Genomic DNA, 14,481 nt, shown 5'->3' with positions numbered 1-14,481 from the left:
CATGCTTCCTGCCTCCAGAGTGTGCATAGCATTGATTGCTCTGATATTACTGCACCTCCATAGGATGGGGAGTGTAATGAAAGTCTGGTAACTGATATGAACAGTGTCCATTCTACACAAGGATATAGAGACTTAGAGTCATAGAGTCACAGAGATGTACAGCATGGAAACAGATCCTTCAGTCCAACCCGTCCATGCCGACCAGATATCCCAACCCAGACTAGTCCCACCTGCCAGGACCCGGCCCATCTCCCTCCAAACCCTTCCTATTCATATACCCATCCAAATGCCTCTTAAATGTTGCAATTGTACCAGCCTCTACCACATCCTCTGACAGCTCATTCCATACACGTACCACCCTCTGCGTAAAACATTGCCCCTTAGGGCCCTTTTATATCTTTCACCTCTCGCCCTAAACCTATGCCCTCTAGTTCTGGACTCCCCCACCCCAGGGAAAAGACTTGTCTATTTATCCTATCCATGCCCGTCATAATTTTGTTAACCTCTATAAGGTCACCCACTTAGCCTCCGACGCTCCAGGGAAAGCAGCCCCAGCCTGTTCAGCCTCTCCCTATAGCTCAAATCCTCCAACCCTGGCAACATCCTTGTAAATCTTTTCTGAACTCTTTCAAGTTTCACAACATCTTTCCGATAGAAAGGAGACCAGAATTGTACACAATATTCCAACAGTAGCCTAACCAATGTCCTGTACAGTCGCAACATGACCTCCCAACTCCTGTACTCAATACTCTGACCAATAAAGGAAAACATATCAAATCCCTTCTTCACTATCCTATCTACCTGTGACTCCACTTTCAAGGAGCTATGAATCTGCACTCCAAGGTCTCTTTGTTCAGCAACACTCCCTAGGACCTTATCATTAAGTGGATAAGTCTTGTTAAGATTTGCTTTCCCAAAATACAGCACCTTGCATTTATCTGAATTAATCTGCCACTTCTCAGCCCATTGGCCCATCTGGTGCAGATCCTGTTGTAATCTGAGGTAACCCTCTTCACTGTCCACTATACCTCCAATTTTGGTGTCATCTGCGAACTTACTAACTGTACCTCTTATGCTCACATCCAAATCATTTATATAAATGACAAAAAATAGAAGGCCCGGGACCGATCCTTGTGGCACTCCATTGCTCACAAGCCTCCAGTCTGAAAAACACCATCTTCTGTCTTCTACCTTTGAACCAGTTCTGTATCTAATTGGCTAGTTCTCCCTGTATTCCATGAGATCTAACCTTGCTAACCAGTCTTCCATGGGGAACTTTGTTGAACGCCTTACTGAAACCCATATAGATCACATCGACCGCTCTGTCCTCATCAATCCTCTTTGTTACTTCTTCAAAAACCTCAATCAAGTTTGTGAGACATGATTTCCCATGCACAAAGCCATGTTGACTATCCCTAATCAGTCCTTGCCTTTCCAAATACATGTACATCCTGTCCCTCAGGATTCCCTCCAACAAATTGCCCACCACTGACATTAGGCTCACTGGTCTATAGTTCCCTGGCTGGTCCTTAACACCCTTCTTAAACAGTGGCACCGCGTTGGCCAACCTCCAGTCTTCCGGCACCTCACCTGTGACTATCAATCTTACAAATATCTCAGCAAGAGGCCCAGCAATCACTTCCCTGGCTTCCCACAGAGTTCTCGGGTACACCTGATCTGGTCCTGGCGTTTTATCCACCTTTATGCACTTCAAGACATCCACCACTTCCTCCTCTGTAATATGGACATTTTTCATGATGTTACCACCTATTTCCCTACATTCTATATCTTCCATGTCCTTTTCCACAGTAAATACTGATGCAAAATACTCGTTTAGTATCTCCCCCATTTTCTGTGGCTCCACACAAAGGCTGCCTTGTTGATCTTTGAGGGGCCCTATTCTCTCCCTAGTTACCCTTTTGTCCTTAATGTATTTGTAAAAACCCTTTGGATTCTCCTTAATTCTATTTGTCAAAGCTATCTCATGTCCCCATTTTGCCCTCCTAATTTCCCTCTTAAGTATACTCCTACTGCCTTTATACTCTTCTAAAGATTCACTGGATTATCCTGTCTATACCTGACATATGCTTCCTTCTTTTTCTTAACCAAACCCTCAATTTCTTTAGTCATCCAGCATTCCCTATACCTACCAGCTTTCCCTTTCACCCTGACAGGAATATACTTTCTCTGGATTCTCATTATCTCATTTCTGAAGGCTTCCCATTTTCCAGCCGTCCCTTTTCCTGTGAACATCTGACCCCAGTCAACTTCTGAAAGTTCTTACCTAATACCATCAAAATTGGCCTTTCTCCAATTTAGAACTTCAACTTTTAGATCTGGTCTATCCTTTTCCATCACTATTTTAAATCTGGTAGAATTATGGTCGCCAAAGTGTTCCCCCACGGACACCTCAGTCACCTGCCCTGCCTTATTTCCCAATAAGGCAATTTCCCTTCTCTAGTAGGTACATCCACATACTGAATCAGAAAATTGTCTTGTACCCATTTAACAGATTCCTCTCCATCTCAACCCTTAACATTATGGCAGTCCCAGTCTATGTTTGGAAAGTTAAAATCCCCTCCCATAACCACCCTATTATTCTTACAGATAGCTGAGATCTCCTTACAAATTTGTTTCTCAATTTCCTATTAATATTAGGGGTCTATAATACAATCCCAATAAGGTGATCATCCCTTTCTTATTTCTCAGTTCCACCCAAATAACTTCCCTGGATGTATTTCCAGGAATATCCTCCCTCAGCACAGCTGTAATGCTATCCCTTATCAAAAATCCCACTCCCCCTCCTCTCTTGCCTCCCTTTCTATCCTTCCTGTAACATTTGTATCCTGGAACATTAAGCTGCCAGTCCTCACTTTCTCCTCATAGATGGTAAATATTCAGCCTGGAGCCCAATTACAAGTGGAGTTCCGCAGGGATCTGTTCTGGGTCCTCTGCTGTTTGTAATTTTTATTAATGACTTGGAAGAGGGAACGAAGGGTGGGTCAGTAAATTTGCAGATGATACAAAGATTGGTGGAGTTGTGGATAGTGAAGAGGGCTGTTGTTGGCTACAAAGGGACTTAGGTATGATGCAGAGCTGGGCTGAGGAGTGGCAGATGGAGTTCAACCCCGCCAAGTGTGAGGTTGTCCATTTTGGAAAGACAAATAAGAATGTGGAATACAGGGTTAACGGTAGGGTTCTTAGTAAGGTGGAGGAGCAGAGGGATCTTGGGGTCTATAATCATAGATCTTTGAAAGTTGCCACTCAGGTGGATAGAGCTTGTAAGAAGGCCTATGGTGTATTAGCGTTCATTAGCAGAGGGATTGAATTCAAGAGTCGTGAAGTGATGTTGCAGCTGTACAGGACCTTGGTTAGACCACATTTGGAGTACTGTGTGCAGTTCTGGTCACCTCACTTTAGGAAAGATGTGGAAGCTTTGGAGAGGGTGCAGAGAAGATTTACCAGGAGTTTGCCTGGAATGGAGAATAGGTCGTACGAGGATAGGTTGAGAGTGCTAGGCCTTTTCTCATTGGAACGGCGAAGGATGAGGGGTGACTTGATAGAGGTTTATAAGATGATCAGGGGAATAGATAGAGTAGACAGTCAGAAACATTTTTCCCCGGGTACAACAGAGTGTTACAAGGGGACATAAATTTAAGGTGAAGGGTGGAAGGTGGGGATGTCAGGGGTAGGCTCTTTACCTAGAGAGTGGTGGGGGCATGGAATGCGCTGCCTGTGGGAGTGGTAGAGTCAGAATCATTGGTGACCTTTAAGCGGCAATTGGATAGGTACATGGATGGGTGCTTAAGCTAGGACAAATGTTCGGCACAACATCATGGGCCGAAGGGCCTGTTCTGTGCTGTATTGTTCCACGTTCTATGTTCTACGTATTGTATTGTATTGAACTGAATTGAATTGAATTGAATTTATTGTCACGTGTACCGAGGCAGAGTCAAAAGCCTTGTCCTGGGAGCGTTACGATCACAGAGTTAAATAGCAGAGATAAGTAAATAATAGGCAAACAGCTACAAAAAACAGTCCCAAAAAAAAGGTACAGGCAAATGTTAAGAGTTTGTGAATCCATTCAGTATTCTAATAATAGTAGAAACTGTTTCAAAACTGGCTGGTATAACATCAGACAATGAATGAACTCATGGCATGTCCCATATGTTTTACAAATTCACAATGACTGAATAAATCAAAGTTAGCAACATCATTAATATTGCTGGGGATTGTGATTAACTTTGCACACAGTCATTGAGTCATAGAGATGTACAGCACGGGAACAGACACTTTGATCCAACTAATAATCTAAACTAATCTACTCCCATTTTGCCAGCATTTGGCTCATATTCCTCCAAACCATTCCTATTCATATACCCATCCAAATGCCTTTTAAATGTTGCAATTGTACCAGCCTCCACCACTTCCTCTGGCAGCTCATTCCATACACGTACCACCCGCTGCATGAAAATGTTGCCCTTAGGTCTCTTTTATATTTTTCCCGTCTCACCCAACAGTTCTGCCAAGATTAGTTGTGAATTTCACTGTTAATTTTCCCAGATGCACTCCGATGTCCAGCGATACATGAATTCAAAAACAGCAAAGGCAGTAACTGTGCAGGTTCACTGTGGTGTCAGTTTCTCTCTCTCTCTCTCTCTCTCTCTCTCTCCTGCACTGTCCTCACCATGTGCTTCCTTTATCTGTTCTTCTTCCTTTTAAAAGTGCTGCTGTTTGGACCTTTTTTTCCCCTAAGTTCCAAAACAATGCAACAGCATATAAAACAGTAATTGCTCCTGGAAATCACTTCCAGCACCTAAAATACCTCAAAAAAGGAACAGCTGTTACAGCCAGAAATTTCTCCCGTCCCTTCTGATGGGAAGGATTCCTGTAACACAGGAGGAACAATTTGACCCTTCCTACGTGTCAGCTCTTCAAAAGAGCCCATTGCTCTTTTCCTGTAACCCTGCTTTAGCTTTTTTTGAAAGGTATTTATCACCTTTCTCCTCTGAACCATCTCTAAATGTATGAAAAATATGATTCTCTTCATCTGCACCCTAGATCCTTTTGCCAATTATTTCCAATCTGGATCCCTCCTGTGCTTTTCTTACTCACTTGTAGGGACATGGGCATTGCTGGCTGGGCCCAGTATTTATTGCCTGTCTCTAGTTGCCCCACCCCACCCCCCCACCAAGAAGGTGGAGTTGAGCTGCCTTCTTGAACCGCTGCAGTCCATGAGCTATGGGTAGACCCACAATGCCCTGAGGGAGGGAAATTCCAGGATTGTGACCCAGTGACAGTGAAGGGACAGTGATATACTTCCAAGTCAGGATGGTCAGTGGCTTGGAGGGGAACTTGCAGGGAGCAGTGTCCCCATCTATCGGTTGCCGTTGTCCTTCTAGATGGAAGTGGTTGTGGATTCAGAAGGTGCAGTCTGAGGACCTGTGGTGAATTTTTGCAGTTCCACTACCAATCTTATACCCACTACAAACTCTTGCTATTTATCTTATCCCATCAGAAAATTCCATAATTTTGAACATCTCATTCAAATCTCCTCTTAACCTTCTCTGTTCCAGGGCGAGCAATTCCAATTTCTCTCTCTTTTTCCATCTCACTGAGCTCCCTATCTCTGGTGCCTTTCTAGTCAATCTCCTCAGCATGCTGTCTGGAGCTTTTCAGATGCACGTAGATGTTTAACTCTCAATGTTGCAGTGCTCTGAATGACTGTCCTCTCTGTGGGGAACTGCGTTGAACCAGCAGCAGCAGCAGGTTAGAGAAACCTAGAACTTTACATGATGTCTGGTTTCCTGCCATTCTATTTAGGCAGCTCTAACCTTGTGTGCAGCAAAGATCCATTCTAACCCTGGGTTGTGAGGATATCAGAGCCGGCTGTCTAAGGAAGACTCTGAACATTATAAAGCATTTTAGTTCCAGTCAGACTAGGAAGTGGCTAGAAATAGAGCTGGAGCTTCTGGGTGAGTGACAGGGCCAGGCTCTGGCTGTGTGGTGTTAGGGTTGGGGGAAGCCGGTCCTGGTGCTGAGAGAGGGGTGTGAGTCTATCTCCTGCTGCTGCTGGCACTCACTGTCTCAGTCCCTGCGCCTCTCTGCCACCGACAAGCTGTGATCATAGCGTCCCGAGTTCGATGCCAGAACTGCAGTCCTCCCCTCTCCAGTTCACACTAGCTCTGTCTCAAGGTACCTAGTGCTCTGTTACTGAGGGCTTGGAGTGGAGGGGAGGGGAGAGAATGCCAGACAGAGGTCTGGAGGCAGCTTGAGAGTGCCACCCCCCTTCGCTGGGGGCAGTGAGTATCCGAAAGAAGGGGAGAGTCAAGCAGGGGACTGGAGCTGAGCAGCGTGCAGAACTAACAGGTGTTAGCCCCAGCTCCTGGGAGACTGGCTTGGTGGAGGTGCAGCAATGCAGAATTAACTTGCCTGCTTCCTGAGGACTGCCCGAGGTTCTGGGTGCTTGTTGCAGAGGACAGTTGGCGATGGCTCATTGTGACCAGTGGACAGGAAGGAATGCTCAATCCCCAGCACCCAGCCCTGATTTACACTGAATAACCGCGAGCCCTGTCTCCTGCAACAGATTAATCTTCTCGCTGTTTCAACGACCATGCGATGGTGATTTAATACAAACACCCGAGCTGCTGCTGCAGACTGCTTTGGAGATCAGGCTTCTTCCTCTCTCTCTCCCTCTGTATCTGTTGCAAATCTCCCTTTTTTTTTAAAGTTAATTTTTATTTTAACGCCGTTACAATGGCTGCTGCTATCGCCAGTTCTCTTATCAGACAGAAAAGACTGGCCAGGGAACAGAGAGACAGATCACTCCCGTCTAAACGCATCAGTAGTCCCAGTAAAAGCAAAGGGATTTGTGAGAGACACTGGTTTGCTGTGTTTTCCAAAGTCAGGATTTTTGGCTTGAAGAAACGCCGCAGGAGGCGCCCAGGTTTGCTGCTTATTTGATTTAGCTTTTAATTTTGATTTTTTATTTAAAAGAAAACATTCTTTATTTTCCAAACCGTAGGCACTGACCTCCAACCAGGTATGTCGCTTTCGCCTGCTTCTGAATGCTTTGCAGTCATTTGGTTTAAAGTTGTATTGTATTTTATTTTTTATGTTTACACGGATCTTTTGGAATGTCTGAGCCCACCCTGGGTCAGCTCCAGAATCCAACGCTCACACTTTTGCTGCAAAGAGACAGACACTGTGCGGGCAATGAGATTTGGAACACGCACACAGTTTCTGTCATTCCTCCTATACAGTCCGGGAGACGCATTCCTGCCTTCAAAATTATATTCAACAATCACACAGGAAGGGGAAAAAAAACCCCCAACAGCATCGAGTAAAATGAACAGGGGTCTTGGCTGAAACTTGAATTAAAAAAGCCATCGAGACATCTTCAAACAATGAGATGGGTGTGTGGGTGTGTGTGTGTGTGTGTCTGGGGTTGAGGGGTGCTTTCCCAGAGAGAGTAGAAAAATCCAGAAACCAAACCATCAGGAGAAAGATGAGGCTGATTGGGAATGGGATCATCGCTGGGTATTTGCTTGTCACAGTCTTCAGTGAAATGACCAAAAGGAATGGGCACTTGCTAGACTCCATGAGCATGATTTGGGGGTGGCTCAATGGTTAGCACTGCTGCCTCACAGCACCAGGGACTCAGGTTTGATTCCGGCCTTGGGCAGCTGTCTGTGTGGAGTTTGCACATTCTCCCTATGTCTGCGTGGGTTTGCCCTGGTTTCCTCCCACAATCCAAAGATGTGCAGGTCAGGTGCATTGGCCATGCTAAATTGCCCATGGTGTTAGGTGTAATAGTCAGAGGGAAATGGGTCTGGGTGGGTTGCTCTTCGGAGGGTTGGTGTGGACTTGTTGGGCCGAAGGGCCTGTTTCCATACTGTAGGGAATCTAATCTAATCGTGAGCAGTTTGTATTTACTAATACTGTGCATCCCTGAGATTTACTCAGCTCTGCCATTAACCACATAGACAAGGCAGTGTTCTTTAGCTATTTCTCAATTGCACTCCTTCGTTTCAGCTAATGATTCCTCCCACCACCCTCCGAGACATTGAGTGACTGCATTTAGACAGCGCCAGGTTTGCTGGCGTGTGGAGCCCACTCCCATCAGGTCCACATTACAGCTTGGGGAGGGTCTGCAGGTTGAAGATGGAGCCTCCTGGTCTCTGCTCTGCTCGAGAACCTCTCGTCCCTCATGGGAGGGAGGTCAGTTGTTCAGGGAGTCCTTTCCAAAGTGAAGTGGAGCAGCAAGCAGTCAGATTGGCAGCAATGTTGATGTGTAACTGTACAGTACAGCGCCGATGAACATTTCCTGGGAAAGTTTCCAATTTTGCGCTGTGGTTTGCTTTGGAGAAAGAAAGAGAGAGAGAGAGAGTGTTGGGGTCTTTAGGGGTTAAAAGTCTTCACAAAACACTTACTACTCTCAGACATTTTTAAGAATTTTTCAATCATTTTAATTAAACTGTGGAGGAAAATTGTCTTAAGAAAGAGATGATCAGATTTTAATTAAGTTTCAGCAATACTGGTCAAGTTTTATTCTAATATTTAGGGTTATCCTGTTGCTCTATCGGAGTCAACCTCTTTTTTTAAGTATAAACTGAAAGAACTGCGGGTGCTGTAAATCAGAACCAAAACAGAAACTGCAGGAAAAGCTCAGCTGGTCTGGCAGCATGTGTGGTGAGAAATCAGAGTTTTCAAATCAGGTCGAGTGACCTTTTTTCAGAACTTGCAACATCATTTCTGCTTTTGTTTCTCTTTTTTAAGTGCCCTGTGTCAATCTGTCAGAAGTTGCAGTCAGATAGAAGTGAGAAGTCTCCTTTTACCATCACTGACCAGTCTCAAATATTCATAATCTGAAAGAATCAGATTGTCAAATGTACAATGTTGGAGAGTTTGTATATTCACCAAAGATCATTAGATAACACCTTCCAAACCCACAACAAGTTCAGTCTAGGACAAGGGCAGCAGATACCTGGGAACATCACCTCCCGCAAATTTCCCTCCAAGCCATTCACCATCCCGACTTTGAAATATAGCACCGTTCCTTCAGCGTCGCTGGGTCCGAACCCTGGAATTTCCTCCCTAAGGGCATTGGGGGTCAACCCACAGCACATGGACAGAAGTGGTTCAAGAAGGCAGCTCTCCCCCACCTTCTTAAGGGGGCAACTAGGGACAGGCAACAAAAATGCAGCACAGCCAGACTTGCCCATGTCCCATAAGGGAATAAATAATAATAGAGGGAGAGAGAATTGTGTTTAACTGAGGTTGTGTGTCAGTTGAATGTTCTGAGCACAGTTACAATCACCATTCAGTTTGGGTGCCCACCACCATTTCTGTGAGGAAAGTTATTACCCTGTGTGTGGTTGGGCTCCGTCTTTAATTCTGAGGATATTCACTGGGGATTGCTGACATCATTCTGAAAAGGTAACTGCTATATGCATGCCAGGAAGGTATATAGCATTTGGGAGTACAATCTATTTTAATAACATATTGCCCATCATAACAGAAACCAGAAATATATTCACAAATGAATTCCCTCTCTGCAGATGCTGGAAATCTAAAGTAACATGCACGGTGGCACAGTGGTTAGCACTGCTGCCTCACTGCACCAGAGACCCGGGTTCAATTCTTGCCTCAGGCGACTGTCTGTGTGGAGTTTGCATGTTCTCCCTGTGTCTGCGTGGGTTTCCTCCGGGTGCTCCGGTTTCCTCCCACAGTCCAAAGATGTGCAGGTCAGGTGAATTGGCCATGCTAAATTGCCCGTAATGTTAGGTGTAGGGGAATGGGTCTGGGTGGGTCGCGCTTTGGCAGGTCGGTGTGGACTTGTTGGGCCGAAGGGCCTGTTTCCACACTGTAGTAATCTAATCTAAACAAAACACAGAAAATGCTGGGGCAGGTCTGGCAGCATCTATAGAGAGACAGCGTTAATATTTTGAAACTAGAAAGAGCCTTGTATTCTGAAGAAGAGTCACACTGGACTCGAAATGTTAACTCTTTATTTCTCTCTCCACAGGTGTTGCCAGACTCTCTCTAAGTACTTTTCAACAATGTAATGCCTTGTTTCCTTTATGTTTGCATGTAATCTTAAAGGCAGATCACTGTTCCAGAAATTCTCCCAAACGGGGGTTAATGCAGTCAATATTTTCCTCAGAATTTCAAATGAATGGACTTGCTGAGAATGTTAACATTTTGTGACTTGCTCCAGTTTTACAGCAGGTTATAACATTTGAGGTAGAGAGTGTAGAGGTCCTAGAATGAGTGTGCAGATGAGGCACTGGTTTCATTTTGCCAGGCTTTTCATGATTCTGGATTTTGAGCCAATGGGAAGTGAAACCCTGAACCCCTTATGATAGTTGGGATGCTGTTCCTGAACCCCCTATGCTGTTGGGATGCTGTTCCTGAACCCCCTATGATAGTTGGGATGCTGTTCCTGAACCCCCTATGCTGTTGGGATGCTGTTTCCTCAGTCCAAACCTAACTAATAGAGAGTTTCATTTCTGTTTCAGAGCCTCAGCTTAAAGGTATCGTAACAAAGTTATACAGCAGGCAAGGCTACCACCTGCAGTTACAGCCAGATGGCGTTATCGATGGGACAAAAGAAGAAGGCAGTAGTTACAGTAAGTAACACAATGTTAATTAATACTCTGTGTTTACTATTGTTAAATGTTATCTCTTCCTTCCGAGGTAATTTAAATGTTCTCAATGAAACATAACTTCAAAATAATATTGCGTAATTCTAAATTGATTAGGAGCATCCAGAATCATAGAATCCTGACAATGTGGAAGCAAGCTATTTGGCCCATCAAGTCCACACTTCCCTCTGACTGAGCATCCCACCCCATCCCTATAACCCTGCATTTCCCACAGCCAATCTACCTAACCTGCACATCTTTGGATTGTGGGAGGAAACTGGAGCACCCAGAGGAAACCCACGCAGACTCGGGCAGAATTTGCAAACTCTACGCAGACAGTCACCCGAGGTTGGAATCAAACCCGGGTCCCTGACACCGTGAGGCAACAATGCTAACCACTGAGCTGCTGTGCCACCCATGGATATATTGTTTAAAGGGAAACTTGTGTATGGTTAATTTGCTGGAGTGTTTTTGAAGAAGGAGCGGAGAGGATTGATGATGGTATTATTGTTGATATGGTGTATGAAGGGAGATGGTCGGTGGTGTACCATGAATATCACTGAAGTTAGTCATTCAGAATCCTAAGCTGGGGACATGAGTTTGAATCCCACTGTAGTAGATGGTGAAACTGGAACCCAATAAAAATTGAAACTATAAAGTGAACCTGATGGTGACCACGTAATCATTTGTTGTCAATGTTCTTGTTGGAAGGAAATCTGCCGTCCTTACCTGGTCTGGCTGACTCTAGATCTGTGTTTCACTCTTGACTGGATACAGTGGATGCTGGCCTAGCCAGTGACACATTCATCTGATGAATTTTAAAAAAGTATAGACTTCCAAAAGGCATTCAGTACAATGCCACATAACAGATTTGTTGATCAAGTTCCAGCTCATGGCATAGAAGGGGCAGGAATAGGGTGACTTGGTGGCTAGCACTGCTGCCTCACAGCGCCAGCGACCTGGGTTCAATTCCTGCCTGTTCCCTCCCACAGTCCAGACATGTGTAAGTTAGGGTGAATTGGACAAGCTAAGTTGCCCAAAGTGTGGGTTAGGGGAAATGTGGGGTAATGGGTCCGGGTGGGAGATCTCTTCGGAGGGTTGGTGTGGGCTTGTTGGGCCAAAGAGCCTGTTTTCCCATTGAAGGAATCCAAATTTTACGGGTGGCACGGTGGCTCACTGCTGCCTCACTGGGCCAGGGACCCAGGTTCAATTCCCACCTCAGGCATCTGTCTGTGTGGAGTTTGCACATTCTCCCCGTGTCTGAGTGGGTTTCCTATGGGTGCTCCGGTTTTCTCCCACAATCCAAAGATGTGCAGGTCAGGTGAATTGGCCGTGCTAAATTGCGCATAATGTTAGGTGCATTAGTCAAGGATAAATGTAGGGGAATGCTCTGGGTGGGTTGCTCTTTGGAGGGTCAGTGTGGACTTGTTGGGCCAAAGGGCCTGTTTCCACACTGTATGGAATCTAATCTAATAACATGGATACAGAATTGGCTGAATAGTAGGAATCAGAGAGTTTGGTATTTTTCCAGGATGTGGAGGTGCCGGTGCTAGACTAGGGTGGATAAAGTCAGACGTCACATCACACCTGGTTATAATCCAATAGGTTTATTTGAAATCACAGCGCTGCCCCTTCATCAGATGAAAGCACTTTGAAAGCTTGTGATTTCAAATAAACCTTTTGGACTAAAACCTGGTGTTTTGTGACTTCAGTCTTGGTCTCTTTCCAGCTGGATATTAGTTTGCAGTGGAATTCCCCAAGGTTGGTATCAGGCCTCTTTCTTTTACTGATATATTTAACTGATTGAGATTTTAGTTGGCAGGGACAATTTCAAAGTTTGTGGATAAAATTGGAAGCATTCTAAAAAAATGAAGAGGACAGTATAGAACTTCAAAAGCATAAAGAATATAATGTTTGTGGAGTGGGCATATAGGTGGCAGGTGAAGTCCACTGCAAGGAAGTGTGAGCTCATTCATTTTAGAAAATGGAGAAACATGATAAAATAAGAGATGGAATTCTAAAGGGGATACAGGGTTCAAAGGATTACTGGTGTATGTGGACATAAGTCACTGAAGGTGGCAGAACAAATGGAGAGAACAGTTAATAAAATGTATAGTACTTTATGAACAGGAGCATAGAATGTGTGGGTAAACTTGTAGAGGACACTTGTTAGACCTCAGCTATGCATGTGTCTAGTTCTGGGCACGAACAGGAGGGATATGAGTGCATTAGAGAGAGTGCAGAAGTGATTTACAAACTTGACTAGATGACTAGATTCCCTACAGTGTGGAAACAGACCCTTCAGCCCAGCCAGTCCACACCGACCATCCGAAGAGTAACCCACCCAGACCCATTTCCCTCTGACTAATGCACCTAACACTATGGGCAATTTAGCATGGCCAATTCACCTGCCCTGCACATCTTTGGACTGCACAACTTCGTCCAGGGATGAGAAATCTCAGTTACAAGGATAGAGTGGAATGGTGGGACTTTTCTCCTCAGAGAGAAGAATGCTAAGAGGAAATTTATTGAAGTTTTCATAATAATGAGAGAACTGGTTAGAGGTAATCAAGATGGAAGTGCTCTTACTTGTAAAAGGATTGAGGATGAGAGGGCACAGACTTAAAGTAACTTGCAAATGTGATACAAGGAGAAGTTTATCTGCACAGAGAATAATTAGGGTATGAAATGCACTGTCTGGAAATGTGGTGGAGGCAGGTCCAATTGAGGCATTCAAGATGGTATTGGATGGTTATTTGAGTTGTATCAAGGTGCAGGGTGACAGAGAAAGCAAAGGGGAGTGGTAGAGAATGATAATGGTTATTTGGAGTGTAGCTGCAGATAGATTGGTCCAAATGGCCTCCTTCTGCACCCTACAAGGATCAAGGAAATCATACTAAACCATTATACATCACCGGTTAGACCTTAGCAGAAGGATTTGAGTGCCACAATTTAGCTGGGAAGTCAAGGCTTTGGAGGGAGTGTGGGAGTGAGGGACTTGAAGCATACACAAAGAGGAAAGCCAAGATGGTGCTCCATTGTGTCGGTGGAATGAGAATTTATAGAGCTGTGCACAATGAGGAGCGGTTCTAAAAGGAAGAACTGGAGAAATGACATACAGTGGCAGAAGAACCACTGGCCAGAGCATGAAGATTGAAGGTAATTGGCCAATGAATTGGACAGAAGATCAAGTAAATCTTCTTCCTGTGATCAAGAATGCAGTCTGAAAGGATGGTTAGCAATTGATTCAGAAGTAACATTGTAAAGAAAATTGGATTAAAAAAAAGACGTGGAGAGGAAAGCAATGCAGTGTTATGGGGAAGAGTTGGACAGACGGACTAATTGAGAAAGCTTTTTCAAAAGGCCAGCCTAGCGAGATAGGCTGAATGGTGATGCTGTGTTCTATATTATTGAATGCTCACTCAGCTGAATAAGTGAGACTTAAATATTTTAGAGAAACAAATCCTTTATATGCATCAAATCCATGGTCTTTGCAATGTGTATACGACAGCAGACACTGGGGAGCAGAAAATAGGAAATCCAAAAGAAATTTCATCAGTCAAAGAGTAAATAATTGCATTTTGTCTCAAAAGTGGACTTTTTTTGGATTTTAAACATTCTGTGTAAACGTCGTGTTTTAGTGTGTCATCTTCCTGTTCTTAAACTCTTGTGCAACTTTCACAATCAATGGAAAATAAATAATCACATCAAAGGTGTGGGGGGTGGGGGAGAAGTGGACAAATTGGTGTAGATTTCCATCTTTACAGTTTTGTGTGTTGCAAATTTCACTAATTATTACATCTACCAGTCAGTAATTAGCCTGGGTCTTAATTTA

At 44.4% G+C, this 14,481-nt stretch overlaps 1 protein-coding gene across 3 annotated transcripts in view; it reads left to right on the top strand.

Moving 5' to 3' along the window:
• Nucleotides 1–14,481, top strand: part of fgf13a (fibroblast growth factor 13a) — an 893,628-nt gene that overhangs the window by 578,852 nt on the left and 300,295 nt on the right. For 2 of the 3 annotated variants that reach the window (XM_087991846.1, XM_087991845.1), the window contains one exon: nucleotides 10,521–10,631. In XM_087991846.1, the coding sequence (XP_087847972.1) occupies nucleotides 10,521–10,631 (111 nt within the window). Of the gene's footprint in view, nucleotides 1–6,377; nucleotides 6,947–10,520; nucleotides 10,632–14,481 lie in introns of those variants that run through there. The other variant, XM_043705197.2, reaches the window with a different exon arrangement.

Source organism: Chiloscyllium plagiosum, unplaced genomic scaffold (assembly GCF_037043375.1).
Source record: "Chiloscyllium plagiosum isolate Xiang-an unplaced genomic scaffold, Cpla_swu_hap1 HiC_scaffold_11, whole genome shotgun sequence".
In the NCBI taxonomy this organism is placed as follows: domain Eukaryota; kingdom Metazoa; phylum Chordata; class Chondrichthyes; order Orectolobiformes; family Hemiscylliidae; genus Chiloscyllium; species Chiloscyllium plagiosum.
Note: the sequence above shows the minus strand (reverse complement) of the source record. Positions and strands in the feature narration are given on the sequence as shown.